We start from the raw sequence: 22350 nt of genomic DNA on the forward strand, positions 1-22350 counted from the left end.
TATCTCGGACGAGCTCCAAGCTATCCTGGGCGAACTCAGTCATTCGCCAATACGAGCGCAAGTATGCCGAGCCTATCAAGCTTCCTGAGGTAGAGGAGTTCCTCCAGAAGAACCTGCAGGACGCTTGGACAAAGGGATTCCAAGCTCATGCGACTGAGGTATTACGAGCTCATCCAGACTTGGACATGTCTAATGTTCGGTCTGTTGTGGAGATTGTGGCAGGGATGGAGGACTCAGAGATGGCCGGCGATGATGATGCGCCTCCTGATACTTGAGCTTTTCTTCTTTTTCTAGCTGGGGCCTTTTGTACTTCCTCTATTGTCATGTATTGGACCATCTCGCTTTTATACAATGCCATTTCATTTTGACTGTTCATCTTTTGCTTGTGAACATATGGTCTGAGACTAATTGAACTTCGATCCCTTCCATAGTTGGGTGCTGTGTTGTAATTTTTTCTTGGCCATTAGTCCACCTTTAGGGGACAGTCGAGGGCTCGTGACCCATGAATGGATCTTTTCGTGGCCATCAGTACACCATTGGGGATAGCCTAGGGCTCGTGACCCTTGGATTTTAGCCACTCCTACGCAAAGGAGGGTGTTAGCCAAAGTTTTTCCGTGGCCCTTAGTCCATTTTTGAGGACGGCCTAGGGCTCGTGACCCTTGGATTTTAGCCACTCCTACGCGAAGGAGGGTGTTAGCCAGAGTTTTTCCGTGGCCCTTAGTCCATTTTTTAGGACGACCTAGGGCTCGTGACCCTTGGATTTTAGCCACTCCCACGCGAAGGAGGGTGTTGGCTAGAGTTTTTCCATGGCCCTTAGTCCATTTTTTAGGACGGCCTAGGGCTCGTGACCCTTGAATTTTAGCCACTCCCACGCGAAGGAGGGTATTGGCTAGAGTTTTTCCGTGGCCCTTAGTCCACTTATGAGGACGGCCTAGGGCTCGTGACCCTTGGATTTTTCTTCGACGAAGTATAATCCTTTGTACAATTGCTATTAGATGAAGAGAATACGAAGCCTTGCCATTAGTCGTAAAGAAAAAGAATACAAAGAGATTCAGGGAATTCCCCTGCTCATTGATAAAACTTCCTTAAGTTCTGCACATTCCAAGTATGCTTCAGGGGCTTGCCTTCCATGTCTTCTAGTCGATATGCCCCCGGACTTAGGGATTCCAGCACCCAGTACGGCCCTTCCCAATTCGGAGTTAGTTTATTCATGTCCCGAGGATGACTCACGTCGAACCATCGTAGAACAAGATCTCCTGGCATGAAGCTCCTAGCGTGGACTCGTCGATTGTAGTACCTAGCAATGCGCCGGTTATATGCAGCTTGTCGAATTCGTGCCAGGTCTCGGAGCTCATCCATCAAATCCAAGTTGCACCTTAGCCCTTGCTCGTTAATCTCAAGATCGAAATGCTCCACTCGGTAGCTCCTCACCCCAATCTCGACAGGGATGAGAGCCTCCGAGCCATAACACAATGTGAAAGGGCATTCTCTTGTAGCCGTTCGCGGTGTGGTTCGATAAGACCATAGTATACTGGGGAGCTCATCTACCCATTGACCGTCCGCCTTCTCAACCCGAGCTCGGAGTCCTTGCAGAATGGTCCTGTTCGTAAGCTCTACCTGCCCATTAGCTTGAGGATGGGCGACCGAGGTACAATGTTGTTTAATCCCCAACTCTCGGCACCATTCTTGCACGGATCGGTCTTCGAATTGGGTGCCATTGTCAGTTATTAGCACCCTTGGAATACCAAACCGGCAGACGATGGATTTCCAAAGGAATTGTTTTACCCTCCGACCTGTAATAGTCGCCACAGGCTCGGCCTCCACCCACTTAGTGAAGTAGTCGATGGCTGCTATCAAGTATTTGTTCTGTCCAGCCGCTAGTGGAAAAGGCCCGAGGATATCGACTCCCCACCTGGAAAACGGACAAGGCGAAGCCAGGTGGGTGAGTTCAGCTGTCGGGGTGTGAACCAGGTTGGAAGTTTTTTGGCATCTCTCACAAGTCTGGACCAAATGCCCAGCGTCGCTCATCATTGTCGGCCAGTAATACCCCTGCCGAAGTGCCTTCTGGGAGAGAGACTGAGCTCCGATGTGACTGCCGCAAATCCCTTCGTGGATTTCCCTTAGGATGTAGTCGGCCTCGACCGATCCCACACACTTCAGCAGCGGCTGAGTGAAGGATTTCTTATAAAGGTCTGATCCCACCAGTAGAAACTTGGCAGCCTGGCGCTTGAGTTTTCGACTTTCCTGTTCCTCCTCGGGTAGCTATCCCTTGGTCAGATGTGCTACGATGGGATCCATCCAACTTTCAACCCCTTCCACGCAAAGCTGTTCTGCCTCAGTCTCTATGCTCCTCTGGGGCAACGACTCCATGTAAACAGCTCGGGAATTCCTAGGGAAGGAAGAAGCAGTTATCCTCGAGAGAGCATCCGCCACTGCATTCTGTGCCCGTGGGACATGATTGATCTTCACTGTCCGAAATCATGCCATAAGATCTTTAGCTATCGCCAAGTATTGGGCCATGACGTCCTCTCGGGCCTCGAACTCTCCTGTGACCTGCTGCACAATTAAATTCGAGTCAGAATATACCTCCAGATCCCTGACTCCCATCTGTTCTGCTAGCCTGAGCCCGGCAATGAGCGCCTCATACTCGGCCTCATTGTTAGAGGCATTGAACTCGAAGTGGAGGGCATACGGCCAAGCCTGGCCATCGGGGCCCTGCAGTAGTAATCCAGCGCCACTGCCTCCGACACTGGAGCTGCCATCTATAGAGAGAGTCCAAGTCTGGGAAATCCCTTCGTCTGCTTCCTCTGGTAGGGTACCCTCCACGATGAAGTCGGCAAGAGCCTGCGCCTTGATGGCCGGCCGAGGTTGATAGTCGATGTCGAAAGCACTCAGCTCTATTGCCCATTTGAGCATCCTTCCCGACAAGTCCGGCTTTCCCAGCACATGCCTCAGCGGCTGACTTGATAAGACGATAATGTGGTGTGCCTCAAAGTAAGGCCTCAACTTTCGAGCGGAGATGACTAGGGCATAGGCCAACTTTTCTGTTGGAGTGTAACGAATCTCAGCTCCGGCCAACCTTTTGCTCACATAATAGACCGACTTTTGAATTTTGTCCTCCTCCCGCACCAAAATCGAACTGACAGCCTCATCCGAGGCAGCCAGATAAATATATAGTGACTCTCCCGGCTGTGGTTTTACCAGGACTGGGGGGGAGACTAGACACTGTTTCAGCTGTTCAAACGCCTCCTGGCACTCCTCTGTCCATGCAAAATTATGGACTCGAGTCAAGGCCTTAAAGAATGGCAATTGTCTTTCCGCAGATCTTGACAAGAACCTCCCTAATGCTGCTATTCTCCCGGTTAGCCTCTGCACCTCCTTGATACTTCGAGGGGGAGGCATCTCGAGTATGGCCTTTATCTTCGAGGGGTTAGCCTCAATTCCCCGGTAATGCACCATGAACCCCAAGAATTTACCAGCTGTAACCCCGAAGGCACACTTGGCCGGGTTGAGCTTCATTTGATACTAGCGTAAGGTTTTGAGGCACTCCTCCAAGTCGTCTGGATGCTGTTCAGCCAATAGACTCTTGACTAACATGTCATCCACGTAAGCCTCCATGTTTCGACCGAGTTGGGCTTTGAACAGTTTGTTGACCAACCTCTGATATGTAGCTCCAGCGTTCTTCAGCCCGAAGGGCATAACTCGGTAGCAATAGGTAGCCTTATCCGTGATGAAGGCGGTCTTTTCCTGATCTTCAGGGTGTAGTGGGATTTGGTGGTACCCCTGGAATGCATCCAGGAAACTCATTAGCTGACACCCCGCTGTTCCATCAATCAACGCATCAATCCTGGGCAGAGGGTAACTGTCTTTCGGGCAAGCCTTGTTAAGATCTTTAAAATCAATACAAAGCCTCCATTTTCCCGATCCCTTGGAGACAAGAACCACGTTGGCTAACCACTCTGGGTAGTTGACTTCTCTAATATGATTAGCCTCCATAAGCTTTTCCACCTCCGCCTCTATAGCTTTAGCCCGTTCCGGGGCAAACTTCATCTTCCTTTGTCTTACCAGCACACAATCCGGGTAGAGCCCCAAGCGATGTGTCATGATCGCTGGGTCTATCCCCGGCATATCCAGGGTAGACCATGCAAACACATCTTGATATCGACGTAGGAGTGAAAGGATCTCGGACCTCAAGGGCTCCTGTAACTTGGCACTGATTCGCACTGTCCGATCGAGCTCTTCCCCCGGTGGGACTTCCTCGAGCTCATCCACGGGCTCTGAAGTCTTAGGTTCTTCCGGACCTTCCAAGATGAAACTAGTAACCACAGTGGGAGGGGCAGCGGAATTTTGTCCCTCCTCCCTTACTGACCTCTGACCTGCTCCTATACTTGGGTCTCTCACCTGTTCCGTCTCCATCTGGCCCTGACCAGCTTGAGGGACCGCCTCCTAATTCGGTCCTGAGTCTAACTCTGACCCCTTGGCCATAGTGGCACTCAAGGAGGCCACGTAGCATTCCCTAGCCTGCCGCTGGTCTCCTCTTACCTTGCCAATCCCTCCCGAAGTAGGGAATTTCAACACTATGTGATACGTACTCGGTACTGCCCTCAGAGCACTAAGCCCAGACCTACCAAGGATCATATTGTACGCCGAGGGCACATCTGCCACCAAAAAATCCAACGTCACCCGGGATTTATGAGGACCACTACTGACCGTCAGGGGCAACCGGATCAAACCTTCAGAATGGATCACCATTCCATCAAAACCCACTAATGGGACACGGACTGGCCTCAGCTGATTGAGCGTGAACCCCATCCCTAGGAATGCCCTCTTGTAGAGAATCTTTGAAGAGCTACCTGGATCCACGAGGATTCGCCTCATCTCCCACTCTCCCACTTGAGCAGTGATCACCAGAGGGTCCGAATAATTGGGATAACTTGGAAGATCCTCCTCAGAGAAAGTGATGACCACCCCTTCCTTTACCGTGCTCTTGGGAGCAGTTGAGTGGGACCCTGGAACTGTTCCTGCAGCCAGCGTGTACAAGATAAACTTATGTCCCCCCTCCTCGGCGGGCTGCTTTCCTTCTCTCCGAGGCGGTGTTCGGCTTCGCTCTCGAAAGCGATCTCGAGTAGGAGACCTTCCTCGATGCTCCGGCTTGGATTCTACCCTGCCCGAGCTCGTACCTCCTCGACCCACGAAATCCCGGAGGTATCCTCGGTTGATAAGCTCTTGTATTTCTTCTTTCAGTTGGATGCAATCTTCAGTATCATGGCCGTGGTCGCGGTGAAAACGGTAATACTTCTTTTTGCTTTGAGTGTTGGGTGGAGATTTCAGCGGGGGAGGACGCCGTAAATAATTCTTATCCTCCAATGCCAAGAGAATCTCTACTCGACTTGTATTGAGGGGAGTGTAATTCACTGGGCTTCCACGTGCACCCCCAAAACCTGGGCGATAGTCCGTCTTCTGCTCTGCCACCGGCTTTTTCTTCTCCTTTTCTCTTTCTTTCCTGTCAGGTTGTTCCGCCCGCTTCACCTTCATCACTTCTTCAGCGTTGATGTACTTATTAGCCCGGGCTAGGGCCTCTGTGAAAGTACGAGGCGGAGTCTTGGCCAAGGACTGAGCAAATGGCCCAGCTCTCAAGCCATTTTGAAGAGCCACCATTGCGATTCGCTGGTCAAACTCATCGATACTTAACGCCTCTTCGTTGAACCTAGCCATGAAATCCCTTAGGGATTCACCCTGGTTCTGCTTGATGTTCACCAGAGCCATGGAAGACTTTTGGTGGCGCTTCAAGGGAGCGTAGTGGGCTAAGAAACAGGTCTTCAGCTCTTCCCAGCAGTTGATGGAACGATGGGGAAGGCAGGAGTACCAAATCCGGGCATGTCCTCCCAAAGTAGCCGAAAATGCCCGGCACCACATCGCGTCCGACCCCGATTGCACCAGCATGTGAGAGGAGAAAGCTCGACGTGGTCATAGGGATCTGTACTTCCGTCATAGAGCTTGATGGAGGGGATACGAAACCTTTCCGGTGGAACCTCTACTATGATGCCCTTGCTCAAGGGTTGGTTAGAGCCGAGGTGGAGCAGCTCTTCCTTTCCCTTCTTGAGTTCCTGGACTTGCTTCTCTAGGAAACGCAATCGTCTCTCCTGCGAAGTCCCTCTTTCTCGTGAGGGGGCAGAAGTGGATCCTGCCGCCTCAGAGGAGTGGATTTCCTGACCCGTCTGGCGGGATTGACGAGGCTCCCGAGCAGGAGGAGGTGACTGATGCTCCGCCCACTGAGAGGGCACATGCGAACGATGCTGTTCAGTCTGGTGTAGATAACTAGTCAACAACTCAATTAGCTGTTGGACCTGGTTTTCCAACCTGGTGAGTCGGTCCTCCTGCATTGGATTGGCTGGAGGTGGTGGATTCTCTCCTTGTTGCGGGGCTTCTAGATTGGCTTCGACCTGGCTGCGAGTCACGTCTCTTCGGGGAGCCATGTAGTTAGTTATGACAAGGAGCGAAAGTCATTTGACACTCGTGGAAAGACCAAGGTCTGAGGTGAAGAGTTGAAGTCCGAAGCGCGGGGTAGGGAATGAAGAGGCTAGCGAGTATGGACGTCGGCCCCACGGTGGGTGCCAAATGATGATGGTTTTCGGGACCGACCACCACGTGTCACCTCTGCGACTGGACCTCGGGAATGGAACCTCGGACTTGGGGGTGTCGGACCTCGGGTGTAGAACCTGCAAGACAATGGAGGGCCGGGGCTAGGATCCCCCGGGGTGGACTCCGACGCTCAAATCAGTAGAGTAAATGCGAGTATGAGTAAATGAGAGAGCTATAGAGCTTGAATATACCTGGCGAGAGTCCTTGTCTTTTATAGGCAAACCCGTTTTGGGGTACCCGAGATGAGCGGGCACTATTCCCGAGAATCCCGGTCAAGTTGGAACGGGTCTTGCGATTCGGCCCGGATTTTTCGGGCTCCGCTCCGGATTGTTGACTTGCCACGTGTCGATCTCTCAAGTGATCCGCGTGACAGGTGAGACTATCAGCACGTAGGGATATTCTAGTAATTTCAGTTGGTGCCACATCAGATATAATAATTTTAAATAAATAAAAAAATTATATTATTCGTGTTAGGCAGAATAACATTTGTACAATACGATCAAATCCGAGAGGACAAATGTGGGTACACCCCTTGCTAGTTGGTGTCGGCAAACCCACCATCTTTGAATGAAATCACTATCTTTGGTATGGGCTGAAATTGAATGACTATTCAATTATATTGTTATATTTAGTATACATTGATGGCTATTATCCCTTTAGCTTTTGACACATGGAGGTAGATGTCAGTTTTGTTTTTTTAATATTGGTGGTGTTAATTTATTATTAAAAAATATTTTTTTAATGAAATCAACATAAAAATTAAAAAGTATAAAAGTATAAAATATTTTTACATAATATTTTAAATAAAATATGATGCTTTTATTTTTGAAAAATGATACCAAAAAATTTAATTTTTAAGATAGTTATTAAATATTCCCCCCCCAAAAAAAAAGAAACCCTCACAGGAAGCTGAAAAATGTTAGAGAGCCCGACGGGCTTACTGAAAGGGGGCAAAAAAATCATTTTGCCCCCACGCCCTGCTCTCCCCCACACCCTCTCCCTTCCATGGATTCCTCTCCGCTCTATGCCTCCCCTGCCTACCATGGCCGTCGCTCGCCTCTTCGTCCGGCCTCACTGCAGTTGCTCGGCCTCGTCTCCGTCGCCTCACAACCATCGCCGCCTTGCCTAGCCCCCCCGACAGTCGATGTAGCGATTGTCGGCGAGGCTGAGCGACTGTAGCGAGGCGTGGCGAAGAGGCGAGCGACGGCCATGGCAAGTAAGGGAGGGACAGAGCGAGGGGGATAGTGGCCCGCTTTGTAAATTTACAAAGCGAACGAGAGCAAAATCGTCATTTTGCCCCTTCTCTGTGAGTCGTTCTGTAGGCTCGTCGGGCCCTATAGAGTGACTCAAGGAAACCTAGCTAATAATGTGATATATCCAATGGCTTAAATCCATGAGTCCAAATCTACTATCGCAATTTGGTGTTCTTCTTTTTGTTCAGTCAATCAAAACACAGCCACATCAAATAGTTATTTTTGTAAAAATATTATAAAATTAAATAAAAAAATTATAAATGATATATATGTTAGTTATATATATATATAATTATTTGATGATGGGTGATGCGGCTGTTTTTGATTAGCTGAACAGAAAAGGAGACACCAAATTGAGACGGCAGATCTCTACTCTAAATCCACCTAGCGGGGCCGACCTAGCCTGGTTAAATAATATTTTCCCCTGAAGCTGTGATCAAGTCCGATCAGTTTGGTTCCTCCAATTTCGTGACGATCGTTGATCATTTAATCAAAGGTAGGAGTCTTCACTCACCGCCTTAAACTCGAATCCTTCGATCGCAGTCACTTGCGCCTCTGCATGCTCATCCACTATATCGGTTACCCATCGCCATTTATGAGGTACGTACGATATGCAATTCTTGAACGAGATCGGATTTTAGGGTTTCTCCGGCTATCGTCTCATCTGCAATCAATGTTTGAGAGGGTTTGGCTGCTGAATTGACGCGTCATCTGTGAACAAACATTGCTTTGGAAGTCGGAGGTATAACGTTGGACAGAATTTTCAGTTTCTGTAATTATAACATTTGCACATTTGTATACTAACACATGATATGTTCTAGCTGATATTTCGCAGTGTATTCTTTATTTGATAGTTGTCTACTATTTTGAAACTGCTAGTTGGACACGCTATGGTTATTTTATTTATTGCGCTGCTTGTTGCAATGCATAGGAATGATAAGAGTCTCGGTTGATTTTGGTCAATGGATTAGGAGTTGATTTCGAATAATTAATTTCTTGTGAAGTTAGTCCTTCACAGGGAAGATTGACAAGAAATAAATTATCTCATGCTGTGGTTGGCAACATGGAACTTGTGTCTTGGACTTACAGTTGGATGCTGTCTCTGTTCAAATTTTTTAACAAAGATAATGTTTTTTTCGAACTCAAGTGAACCCTTACAACCTTGCGCAGAATATAAGATGATACTATTTAGCGTATATTGTCATACAGAAGATATCCAAGTTTGAACCAATTATTCATTCACTCTTTTTGGTATTTTTTTGCCTTTCTTTGCTTTATTGTCATGACCCAAGGAACAATAGAAGGGCATCATTGTAATAGGGTTGCAATGGTTTGTTAGGATATTCTTCTCTTTTTGTCTTTTCCTTTTTTGTCTTGTAGCTTAGTTGGTTAGAGAGCTTTGTTTTGTAGCTAAGTAAGGCTATATATATATATATATATATATATTGCCTCAGCTGTAGGACGAGGGTATGCTTGAATTGATAAACAAATATCTCATTTCTCTCTCTACAAATTCTCTCAAATCTCCCTCTCATTCCTCTCTAATTCCTCTCCCTCTTTCTACTGATTTTCCCCTTCCTTCAATTCTAATTTCTCCCATAATTCCTATCCAATGTTCTGTTCTTGATTCTATTCCATCAGATCCTTTTGATTGTCAATCCAATCCTAGGCTAAACCCTAGGTACATGACATTTATATATCATTTACTTATGATTTTCAATTCATATGTGGAATATTGGTCTTTCATACTTTAAAATTTGTAGACTCTGAAGATCTGCAGTTATAAGTTAGAACTGTTTGCTACATTGGAGCTAGAATTATATCATTGACATTGTGAAAACCCTGTCATCTTTTTCCTAGATTATTTGGGTAAAACCATTTGTAAGCAGTACATTATGGTTAAAATTATTGCCTACCCTCGTGCAAGCTTATGTTATTTGGAAATCATTATTTTCTTTTTAGCTATATGAACTTGTGCTCTTTTGAAATTATTAATGTCAGTAACCCACATAATTATTTGGATATTTTCTAACTTTGAATTTACCATTTGCCTTTTCTTTTATTCTAATAGGGATTGGAAAACAAAATAGGTTTGAAATATTTGAATTTATGGTTTGAAGAACTTTGATTTTACCATTTGCATCATCTTTTTTTCTAATAGAAATTAGAAAAAGAAATAAGTTAGAAATATTTGACATTGTTGTTTGAAGTGGCCTTTTACTCCATTTTCTTCCATAAAAGGAATAAATGCAATTACTGCCACTCTTCTTAAGCACGTTCAACCACGTGAGGTGCATGAAATGTTATCCTTATATTTTCTTTGATATGAACAGTGGTTGGGATTTTAGAAGAGGTTCTCCTGTGTGGATCAATTAATCAATATGATCTTTTCTAAAATATAGAGATTCTACAAAAGAAATGTGTTTCACGTTATTACTGAAAATGGTACTGCAATGTACAGTTGTTAAATGTCCTATAACTGGTGTAAGATCATACTCGTCCTGACTTTTTCCAGTCAAATTTTTTCCTTATGCTCCTCACAGGTTAATATTCAACAGAAGGTTGTTGATTGAGATCAGAGCAGTTACACTGTTGCCCTTCCAACACTTGCCCATGCACTTGTGAAAACACTCTAATGCATGCTACTGTTGTGGCGAGAGATCCATCTCATGTGGTCCAGCAGTACCATTTATTAGAAGCAGGGCGATCTCTTACCTTCTTCTTTGGCGCTTCTCTCCCATAGTTTATTCATTGAACCTGGACTCAGAATTAGCACTTGTTTTGAATGGGAGACTCATTTCACAATCCTGGTTCAGGAAAAAACTCTGAAGTTATAAGTGTTGTCTCGAATAAAACAATGTCTAAAAGATGCTCAATTAATTCTAGCCCCAAGCCTCTTCCCCAGAAATCTACAAGACATATGGGTCCATTCAACGATATCAGAATAGGAATGGATACTGCTGGTAATGCAGCATTATTTGTAGTCAAGGTTGCTGCGCTGGAGACTGTGCGGAGGTTCTCAAGGGAAAGATGTCCATTCATATGGCACGGTATTCAGGCCTTGCAAGTTCTTTGTTATCCACCACTGAAGTGGATCTTAAGATGGGCTCCATTGAAGGGTATAGTAAACAGCATGCAGGTTAGTTCTTACATGATTCAAATAATTTTGTGTTGGATTTTCATCTGACAATGGCTGGGCTCACTTGTTCATGTTATCTCATGCCAGTTTATTTGGATGCATCATGTATTATGTCCAATAAATTAGCTAATCTAAATATTAAGTAGTATGACTATCACTAAAGCATGCTGATGCATTTTGGCTCAATTTGGGGCTTCCTTACATTTGGTTTCCCAGTCTTACGCGGTTATGCTTCAAATTTTCTCTGTGATGTACCAAATGGCATAGATTTTTTCATATGTATGATCTAATTCATGCTCTCTTGATGCAGGAGCAAATAAAATAATGAACTAAAATTAGTTTATTGCAGGACTGTTCAGTTTTTATTTCAGGGACTTTTATGTCTTTTTAAGGTATTTTTATTAATTTATTTTGGACAGTTGAGATTATATGGATTTTAAGGTCTAGGATTGTTTTTAATTTGGGTTTATGACTATAATGTTAACTTTTCGTGTAATCATTGAACTGTCAGATTTTCTGAGGTTTTCATTGAATTTCTCTTACCCTGTTTTGAAATCCATATGACAACCTTTGATTGTAGTTTTGCATCTCGAGTGCCCTATCTTTCAAGTTTTTATTGCCCTCTACAGTTAGGGGATTTGTTTCCCTGCATCATCTATGCTAATGTTTCTTACCTTTATATATCTCATCTCCAATTTCCATGTAAATGATTTGTTACAATTAATATATATGCAAATTGTTCCAAAAAACAAGGAAAAAAGGCCAAGTGCCTTCTACATTTGAGAGCACCTGACAAAGGATTTTTTAACATTTGAGGCTTTCCTATACTTATTCTAATGGGTTTTGAAACAATTTAATGAAATGAGTACATAAATGCTCTACTAACTTTAGGAACCTGTCACATTTGCCATATTATTGGGGAATTTGATGGGTGTTTTTCCTCCCAGCCCTTTATTTTGTCTACATTGATCGAACTTACACTAATTGAGGTGGAAAGATACAGATATACACAGATGATGTTTATCATATGATTCTCGATATTGGTTGTTAACTTTGGAGTTAATATTCAGAGGTATGGAGAAAAAAGAATTTTCTTGGGTTTTTGTTAAGTAGGTTAAGGATGTATCAAAAAACAACTCTCCAACCCTCGCAAAGCAAAGAGCCTTGTGCATTGGGGACGTTCTCTTTTTTGTTACATAGGTATATATAATTAACTCCATTACTTTACGTTGAGAATGAAAAATTTGAGAGAAAATTTTCATGTTATTCCTCTAACCAAAGGCAAAGGTATATGAAGAAGTTTCAGTTTCCTACCAATCAAGTGTAATTCCTTTTTGTTTGCTGGTTTTATTCAACATTTTCTGCTGTCTTCCCTAGTGCTTTTATCAATGCTGTATGGGTTCTTGTATTTCTCTTTTTAGTTGCATGGCTTTCTTTGCTGTATTGTTCAGACTCATTTCCTACAGTTTCTGGAATAATTGTTTTCTTTGTTCATTGATTAATTTGGAAAATACATTTCAACTTGAACCTTTATTTTTATGACATATGCAGGCATTATCAAGGCCATTACTTGTCCTTTCTATTGCAACGGCTTTCTCTGATCAATCAGGGTTCAGTAAGATCACCTCAGATGCTATCAATGATTCCACTAATTCAAATGACTTGGAGGCATCTTCAGAATCAAATTCAGAGTCATCTTCTGTGGAGTCTACTCTTAATATGAGGTATGCTAAGGGACTTTCAGGATGCTATTTCTCCTCTTGTGACTTGATAGAAAGGTGATGGGGGATAAAATCGGTTCAGTAGCAGTTGAAATGCAACCTTAAATACATCCACAGATTTAATAGGATGGCATGAAGCAGAACAGGGTTGCGTGATATTTTTCTTGTTGGCATGAAATTGTATCACAAGATTTTTAAACACTAAACAAGAATCCACTTGTTATTTAGGTTTTTTATTTTATTTTCTTGTGTCATACATGTTGACATGTGTTTGCAAGCATGCCTAGTAATGTATCATGGAGTATCTGTTCATCTCCCTTCATTGTAGTCCTTGTTTGTACTGACATTATTCTTCATGGAGTGCACAGAAATTCTTTTGGCAAAGCAGCATTAGATCCTAACTGTGTGAAATACGAACTTGGGTTTCAACCATGATTTCGGAGGTCCTAAGTGTCCTGTTGGTGAGAGAAATTGTGGTTAAATGATATTAGTAGCTTGCTGGTATTTGCAGATATATGGGCTTTGCTCTTTAATTGTAATGACAGGGTGGTTCCATTGTGGCCCTGTTCCTTGTTATCAAAAAACAATTAAAAAGCCAACTTCCTCAAACAAGGGTCTATGCAGATTTCACCTCAGTTTGGTTCTTTGGCTTTATCCTGACTAAATGATCTTTTTCCTTCTCCTGAGATTTATTACATGTTTTCTTTTAACTTCTTGGCCTGTTACTCTTTATATCTTTCTGACCTAACTTCAAAGCATATGTAATTGTAGTTATTTCTTAGGCAGTTTGATTTTCATTGTCATTTATGTACTGACTTCCCAGGTGGCTGACTTCTTCTATTGTTCATTACTGTAGCAGGGTTCTTGATGAAGCTACTGAAAGTCAATTGTCCGAGAAGTGGTTGATTCAACTCTATGCAGAGCTTGAAAATAAGGGGATTAATTTACCTGATAGGTAATTCAACAATATAACATTATTTAGTAACAAATCTATCCTATTAAAATTTATTTTGTGGGCATCAGTGATAAAATAAAAAGTATTAAATTTTAATGTAAAATTGTATATAAATTCATAAACCAAGGCCTACTATTACAGGATGTAGAAGGCTTACAATAAGATCTACATTGGACAGTTTAGACCTGTTGTGGCATGCTCATGTGAAGTAGCTAATTTCTAGTGGATTTCCATCCACTCAATATGTGATATGGATTTCTAGTCTAGATTGATTCAATATAAATTTCTAATGGATTTCTTAATCTAAAAGGCCTTCGACGAGATTTGATCTCATTAACAATAAAGGAGATGGGACTCAAGTTATGTACCAGAGGTTGTACTTAGAAACCCAACCTTTTCAACAGGTTCGATGGGAAACAAGCTAAGTAACAACTACGTACTAATCTAATTGAAGTAGAGAATGAGAAGTCTCTCTATGATCTTGTGTTATCCTGCAATAGATGCAGATCAGTCTTGATTCTTTTGAGGGTGAGATTATTCTCTTAATAAGTCTATAAACTGGATTGGTTTGGAGTGTAACAGGACGCACTCTTGATAGACTTACCTAGCTAAGTGTTGAAGTTAATCACTTAATATGAGACCGTGGAGTCTCTAGGGCACTTTTTGAAGGATTGAGCACAGACTATAAAGTGTTAGCTTTAGAAGTATAAAGACCATTGAAGAACTGTGTTAGGTACGGGTTCTGAGTTCAAGGTTTCATCCATTTGGTTCCCTAGAGTTCAAAGGGTTATCCACTTAAGAATTAAGATCAAATGTAGGTTCTGTGTTCAAGGTCTATCCACTCAGTTCCTACTTGTTTCTTAAGTTCAAGGTTCTACTTAGTCTTCAAACAACCATGGTGTGTTAGCACTTTGCAAAGGTACCAACACTGAAGGTACCTTTACTTGTGCATATTACTTCCTAGATGCCCATTAAACTGAGTTAGAAAAATGCTTAATTTATATGAAGTGGGGGACTATTGGAAAATGATTTAAAAATTATGTACATGAAACTAATGAGTTGGAAACCCAATACACTTGACCACCCAAAAGGTATATATTAACTATGAAGGCCAAAAGACATTTATAAATTAAGAAGTCATCCCAAAAAATCCAAAAGATTTGTTTACAAATATTAGAACATTCATAATGAAAAAATATGTATATACACCATTATAGATTAGGCATCTAGATATGAGTTTGAGAAGTGCTTGGTTCCCATCGGTTAGTGCAAAACTGCTAGGGAACGGGGTTGAATCCGAGCTAAGTTGAATCCCCTAGATAGTGTTGTTGAATCCCTTGGACAGAGGTTCCAATTATCTTCAAGAAGCGTCATCTTGCCCCTTAGCAAGAGATTTGTCATTCTTTACAATTCTGGTTTTCTCTAACAATACTTGTTACTGTTTTAGTTTTCTAACACTCTACAATGGCAATGCTCATTCATTGAGCTTCCCTTTCGAATTACTCAGGGTTTAGCTGCTTGTCTTTACTTCTAACAACTTGTGCCTTTGACATTTGCATAAGATGAATTCAGTACAGAATTTTAGAATTATTTCAGCAGTGGGTTCTTTTACTTGAAGATTCTTTTCCTCTTTAGGCCAAATACGGAACCCCGTTTACTGACCCTGTAGCTGTGATTTGGGTTTACTGCTTGAATATTCTAGGTGGCATATCTATATGAATTTCCTTGCTTTTCACTAATTGCAGAGGAGCATGACATCTTAATGTTTGTGCAGAATAGATGAAGATGAACTCCGCAGATTCTATGTTGCTGCAAATGGTGATTTTTCATGCTTGCTATCATCAGTTACGAAGACAATCCGTTGGAGGGAGACTTATAACATTCTTTCCGGACAAGAACTTGAGAGATGGTCAAATATGGTCTTCTGGCATGGATGTGATGTGAAGTACAGGCCCTGTCTTATTGTACGGCTCGGGCTAGCTTGTAGCAGCTTGTCATCTCATGAAAGACCTTGCTTTATTCAAGCTGTTGGTATGTGTCAAGGGTAGCCGGGAAAAAAAAAACAAATCTTATTCCTCATTGTAGGGTTACAAGATTATATACAGTTGGTAAATCTACATTAGGCAGTTTCTTAATCTAGCTACTATTGAAAATAGGAAAGATTTACGATGATACAGTCAAGATAAGGTAAAGGAATAGAAAGGAAATATAGAAATACAAATCAAGCAAATAAATCCTTGAATGGGAATATGGAAATCTTGGTATTTTTCTAACAGTATGTTCATTTTTTTGTTCTAGTAAATTTATGTGTTTTATTGCTGTGTCATTGTTGCTTTCATTTGAGAAAGGGTCTTACCTGAATTGAATTGTAAATCAACTTGCCATTTTCCATGTTCATGCTGCTCAATATGCTTCCTTAACTTGCATTCTCTCTATTTATAGTGCGTCTCTTCAGGGAGCTCTTTTTCAAATACAGTCCATCTACACTCAGTTGTAAGTCATTCACTATAATGAGAATATGTTTGGCCCAAGAAAACAAATAAGCAAACCTGGTTTGTAAGCCATTCACCTGAAGCTGTTTTGCTTTCTCAAAGCTCAAAGTTGGTTTTGTCAATTTTGTTTGACTAGCAATAGTATATAGAATAATACAGGTATTGTAGACATCAAAGGAGCAGGTCACTTATGACAAGCTACATATCCTGTGTCGAATCTATACTTAATATTTATTTTGAGTTAGGGTGAAACACCTCTTCTTCTTCTTCTTCTTTTTTAGTATATGTAGTATGAAACATGATCATCTTTTTTTAGAAGAATATTTCTTGCTAACTAATGGGGAAACTAAATATTCAATGCAGTTGCTATTATTCCTGACAATGACAATTGAAATCTTTGGGCATTATCTATTTCTTATGTTGCTATTGTGTCATGTTCGTATCTGGTGGAATCATGCTAAAGCCATTAATGGTTGAAAGTGTAGTTTCTCAGGTGGAGCATGGGATTCTGCATTTGGTTGACCCTGAAAATCCTCAAATTACTGTATTGGTGGATTGCAAGGGATTGTCACAGTTGAGGTTTCCTATGCAAATGATGAGATGGTGTTCTGGTATTTTTCAAGATCATTTCCCAAATCGTCTTGGCCTTTTATTTGTCATACGGCTCCCTTCGGTAGTTCGGGTTATTGCACAAACTTTTATGCAAGTAAGTTGATTCACCTTTGGATCATGGAATTACAACATGCTTGCCTTCATTTTGTTTTTAAGATGTAATACTTGAAGATATGACCATATTGAAATGTTTGGCTTTGACACTTGCCATTTGTTTATTTACAACTGTGGCTTGTGGCCTTTCCTCAGGTTTTAAAACCTGTCACGCGACAAAAGTTGATAATTGAAGGGGAGATGTACCAGAAAGTTATCATGGAGAACTTTCAAACACTCCCATCGTTTCTTGGTGGCACTTGCAAGTGTAGGAGATGTTCAAACCTTGACATCTGCAATGCCCGGCTGCCTCAAATTATAGAGACCAAGGAAACAGAGAGAAAAATCGATACCATCAGCTGTGAGGAAATGTTACCGCCTCATGTAACTGATGTTGCTGATATGGAAATGAATGGCAACTGCAATCAGGTGTTGCGAACTGCTGTAGTAGGTATCGTCATATTCTGGGTTCTGATTGCATTTATTGCAGGAGTATATGATCCTGAAAGCCATCCAGCTTTACCTTCCTAACTTCCAAGGTAAAGAGAGCCAACCTTTGTTTTTCCTTTTCCTTGGATTTTTGTCGTTCTTGAACGTGGTATGATTGCATTATTATATGTGTTTCTTTGATGACATCCTATGATGTTTGGCCCAATCAAGCTTAATGAAGTTTATTTCTTTTAAGTCAAATAAACGTTTTTTCCCCCAACTACTTGTGTCAGATCTCACCCTCTTGGTCTCGGGACCTGATCCCATGGCCCCAGTACAAAAATCAGGAGGGAACTCGGAACTCTTTCCTTTCTAATTTCACACAACTAGATTTCTATCTTTAGTGTTATACTGTTATTATAAGTATTTGATATTATATTTTTTATTTCCTTGTATATGACGAATTTCGATTGAAATTTCTGATAAAAATTGAATAAAGATATATTTTCTAATTTAAATTGAGCAGGCACGGGTATCCGATGGATATTTGTTACCCAGTGTGTACAGGGATGGAGGACTAAATATATTACGTGACAGGTACAAGTATTAGGAAGGGGATGTGAGTACTAGTACCGGGAAGGTTCATCTGGTCCATGCATGCTCCATTGCCATTCCTATACTTTAGGGTGTTTGGTACAGGAAAAGTTTTTAAATTCTTAAAAATGTAAGGTTGAGAATTTACATTTCTATATTTGATACAATTTTTTTTAAAAAGAATCATGAATAAATAACATTCTCAGAATTTATTTTTAATCAACTTTTTCATAAAAAGATTTCCAAGTGCAGGGGTTGGGAATCTTGAATTCCCATGGATTAGGGAAAGGTTTTAACAAATAAAAAGACTAAACACTCCTTATCTTTTTATAATCCCATAGTCATTTCACGATTATTTTTGCCATAACTTCCTTTTTGCTGTGCTCCTCATATGCCACAATCCTCACAGCTTCATATATATATATATATATAATTGAAGTAAATATTCATACAAACATATATATTATGTATATATATACACACACATATGTACATATGTAAAAAATGATTTTTTTTTACTTCCTAAAAAGGTTGTGAGTCCTAATATTTTATATACTAAAAGAAATTTATCATTTTTAAACAAAAAATCAAATAAAGGTAATTTTGAAAAAATAACATGCATTTTCAAGAATATTACATTTAAACTAAACATAGGAATATAAGATTTTCAAAATAGAATACCTAACATTTTTGAGAATGTTTAAAATTAATTAAACATATAATTGCATAAATTTTGGGAATAAAAAATTCTAAGAGCATTATCAGGAATCATGAATCTCATGAATTTAAAAACTTTTTTTTATACCAAACACCCCTTTAAGGTTTTCACCTCTTATGTTGTCCGTGTGTCCTTACCCTGCTTATGGTTTTTATTTCTGCTCACATAATACTCTTTTCTGTTTATATCATTTTCATTGTGCACTCTCTACTTCCGGAAGGACCCCTCAATATTTGAGAACGTGGCACTTCAATAAAACACATATATCATTTAACTTGAATACAACAACAGTGCATATTTCATATGAGGCTTGTCCATAAACTGAAATTCAAGATTTAATACAAAATAGTGATTCCTTTAGCACTCAACCTATATTACGTGTCCAAAATACTCCAAATTCAACTGCAGAACAGATCTTCAAATACAATCTGCAATACATGCTGAAACTATCTGCTATTAGGTTGGGGCTACTCCCTCATTTAAACTAAATAATACGTCAGATCAAAAGCATAACAGCAATTTGTTAGGGTCCTAGGAGTGAGCTAGGGTTTAGAAAGGAATTACGAGGGAAGAGAACAGATTGGAGGGAGAAAATAGAATAGAACGAGAGAAAACAGAGGTATTGAGGGAGAATAGAAGAGATCGAGAGAGAGAGAGAGAATTCTAGAGAGAAATAACCGAATTCAGATTAATCAATTCCATCATATGTCCTCCTTTACATCTCTGGTAGCTTTATATAGCTACTTCCCCTATGTCGGTCATTCAGTTACAGTTACAGAGTAAAACAGAAATGCAAACAAACAGAAAATACCAAAACTATCTTCTTCTATGACCTCCTTTATTTACTGTTATATCCTTGGGGGTCCTGACACATTTCTTCAGAGCATTAATCCTTATCACCCACCCACTACATCAATCTGTGTGAGTCAAAAACTCACATGAGCTATGAAGCTCAGAAACAAACCCCATGCCATCTGACACTCACCCACCCATATACACATCCGTACATGCATAACATGACCATGCCTCAAAATATGCTCAACTCTTTAATCTGGCTAGCCCTCTTGCCCATGTTTGCATGTACTTGGCACACTTTCATATATTCCTGCTTTTCCAGCAAGCTAGGTGGCCCTCAACATGCAACCATAGGCAAGAAATCGTAGGCAACAATAAATCAATGCTAGTGTCATTCAATCAGGTGTGTAGCCAGAGATAACAAAACAGGCATGGAAATAGGTTATTACCTCTCTTGCTCATTGGTTGTAGCTGGGATGATGCTTTGTGCCTATTTTCTTTACTCTAGCCATCAATGGGTGAGCTCACTGTGAAGAATGACTCTTCCAAAAACTCGTTCTCCTCTCTTAACTTAGCTTGATTGCAGAAAGATCTCTTCTCAAGAGCTCTCTCTCTCTATCTCTCAGCAGAGGATTTTTTATGCAGGCTATATAGCCCCCCCGCCTCTGTGCCTTTTGTTGTAAAACCTCCCTAGATTCCTTCTCTCTTTTTTCCTGCACTTATATTCTAGAGAGGGTTTGTTGCAAGAATCCCTCATTTGCAGATGCTGCTGATGTATACATCTCATGGACCATTCCCACTTTGAGCATGTTGGCCCTTTCTTAATTGGGCTTGTTCATTTTAGGGCCAGTGAACACCCCACTAATTAGCCTTAAGCCCATTTGTTCTAACCCAAAACATTAGGCTGATCAAATCTAATTCATCCAACTTTTCTGAAATCGACTGAAACTGTGGACAATTTCTCAAATCTGTTGGCAGTCCAGTATAAACAGTTGACAATCTCCCTTATACTGCTGAACATTTCTCTCAGTTTGGGGATTTCAACTGTAACACTAAATTGTCGACCATGAGCCATTTGCTTTTGATAGTTTGTCCACACTCGGCTACTTTTCACACATACTGGTGAAGAAAATTTCCAACTATTCAGTGTCATGTTTGATAGTGGAACTATTTTGCCATGGGCCATGGGCAAACCTTTATCAGATAGTGCATCAAGTTAGGTGCATTAATATTGGATGTGATATGAACCGGACTATAGGCACAAACTGCTTTGTATGGTAAGCCGTCATGTTTGTGAATGTGGCATGCCTTTGTAGCCCACTTAAAGTGATATCTACCGTTGATTTCTACTCTCTTCTCACTTTTTTGTTACAGACGTAATTCTTACAATTCATCCTCAAGAAAAATAATGCAACTTCCTGTCAATTATCGCATAACGTTTTGCTTTTCAGTTACTAACTTCCTACATCCTGGCAATTCTTGCAGTGCTGAGGAATGGCTTTACACGAGAACAGTTTCAAGTGCCGAATGCAATTGATCAAAGTATTGCAGATGCATTCGTCCTCACCAAAACTATGTTAAATAAATAATATCGTCTTGATGTTATCAGCCTTGCTAGCAATTCTTCAGTTTTGTTTCATTGAATCCTGGAAATTCAGTAGAGGTTGGAAGGGTATTCCGTTTGGAGCCATTTTGAGTTACAATCGAAAAAAAAATAAAATTAGGGTCCTCCAGATCGACAAATTGGTAGATTCTTGAGTTCCGACTGTCTAATCTGATGATAGGTTCTTCATCATGAATCAGTGGATAAAAGGTGTAGTACATTGTTTAAGACACCGGGGACATTGTGTAATATATGTGAAGTGGGATTGGATTGCTTCATTCACTTTATGAAGCATGGTTTCGCTGACTGGACATCATACCAGAAATTACAGTAAAACTCTACAAGTCAGAAGTTAATTCCTTCCCATGGAGCTAGCGCGCTAGAAAGAGCGTTAAATTAAATTCTTTAGGGGGGAATGAATAATCTTTCTCGTGTAATTAGTTGTTAATTAATTGTAGAAATTTCCTCTGAGATCATAAATTTTTGGTTTTTAGGCCGGGCAGAAAGGGATAATTGATGTGAATTTAAAATGCAGAGCGAGGTGCAGTTCATATGTGTCATCGACCAACTAAATCACACTAACATCATGTCGTGCTCGTTGCTGAGTCTCCACTTAATGCCCGCCCGCTGATCTCCCCAATTAGGTCTTTCCACTAGCGCCTCTCCCTCCATCACCATACTGTGTTAGTAGCTTTGTTGTATCTATACGTGGATAATGAATATTAACTCAAAGTTGTATCTATACGTAGTCGAACCACCGTTCGGATAACGAATCAATCATCAAGCCAGTTCAATTTCTGAGAGAAAAAAAAAATAAAAATGAAGATATGGATAAATTGGTTAAAATTAAGGGTGCGTTTGATTGATTTAATTTTTTTATCTAAAAATTGTTATACTTTTTTAACCCTTCAAACCCAATATAAACTCCTCGGCTCCTTATTGTCGCTCTCGTTTGCTGTCTCTCTCTCATTGATTGCAAGTTGCCTCTCGCTGCAGATCTGTTTTCAAATCTTTGGGGAAGTCAAAAATCAAAAGATAATATGGCTAAAAACTTTACCTTGGACGAAAATGAAAATGAACAGCGATTTGAAACTTGGAATCGGAGTTCGTCTTCAACGAAGATGGCGATGAACAAGGGGAAGAGTCGACGCCGAATGAAAGAGAAAAATCCATGAGGATGAAAGGGTGATCGGGAGTTAGAATTGCATAAATTGCCTAAAAAAATTGTTCTCCCTTCCCCTCTTGAGAATTTCATTCAGGCAAAAGTGAAAAAATGATATCACATGATCAAAAGTTAAAATTTA

General features: G+C 41.1%; 2 protein-coding genes across 4 annotated transcripts; one reads left to right on the forward strand and one right to left on the reverse strand.

The window, feature by feature from the left end:
- Positions 1–4446: 4446 nt before the first annotated feature.
- LOC127786729 (uncharacterized) lies at positions 4447–5535 on the reverse strand. Its single transcript, XM_052314392.1, has one exon. The coding sequence runs from the start codon at positions 5533–5535 to the stop codon at positions 4447–4449; it is 1089 nt and encodes a 362-aa protein (XP_052170352.1).
- A 2700-nt stretch (positions 5536–8235) lies between these two features.
- Positions 8236–21678, forward strand: LOC127812403 (uncharacterized). 3 transcript variants are annotated; one of them, XM_052352791.1, is made up of 8 exons: positions 8236–8637; positions 10439–11034; positions 12586–12758; positions 13615–13710; positions 15485–15741; positions 16688–16908; positions 17064–17446; positions 20929–21678. In XM_052352791.1, the coding sequence occupies exons 2-7, from the start codon at positions 10681–10683 to the stop codon at positions 17436–17438; spliced, it is 1476 nt and encodes a 491-aa protein (XP_052208751.1). In that variant the 5' UTR covers positions 8236–8637; positions 10439–10680; the 3' UTR covers positions 17439–17446; positions 20929–21678. The 3 variants fall into 3 exon arrangements, with proteins under 3 accessions (XP_052208751.1, XP_052208745.1, XP_052208746.1); XM_052352785.1 differs by having other exon boundaries at positions 8237–8637; positions 13612–13710; positions 20929–21676; XM_052352786.1 differs by lacking the exon at positions 20929–21678 and having other exon boundaries at positions 8237–8637; positions 13612–13710; positions 17064–17616.
- Positions 21679–22350: the final 672 nt, after the last annotated feature.

This window comes from Diospyros lotus, chromosome 1, assembly GCF_014633365.1.
Source record: "Diospyros lotus cultivar Yz01 chromosome 1, ASM1463336v1, whole genome shotgun sequence".
NCBI lineage: Eukaryota > Viridiplantae > Streptophyta > Magnoliopsida > Ericales > Ebenaceae > Diospyros > Diospyros lotus.

Coding starts and splice junctions, on each gene's coding strand:
- LOC127786729 (XM_052314392.1), bottom strand. CDS start 5,535: ATGAAGGTGAAGCGGGCGGAACAACCTGACAGGAAAGAAAGAGAAAAG.
- LOC127812403 (XM_052352785.1), top strand. CDS start 10,681: ATGGGAGACTCATTTCACAATCCTGGTTCAGGAAAAAACTCTGAAGTT. Junction 13,711..15,484: donor GGGATTAATTTACCTGATAG/GTAATTCAACAA, acceptor ATGTTTGTGCAG/AATAGATGAAGATGAACTCC. Junction 16,909..17,063: donor TTGCACAAACTTTTATGCAA/GTAAGTTGATTC, acceptor GCCTTTCCTCAG/GTTTTAAAACCTGTCACGCG.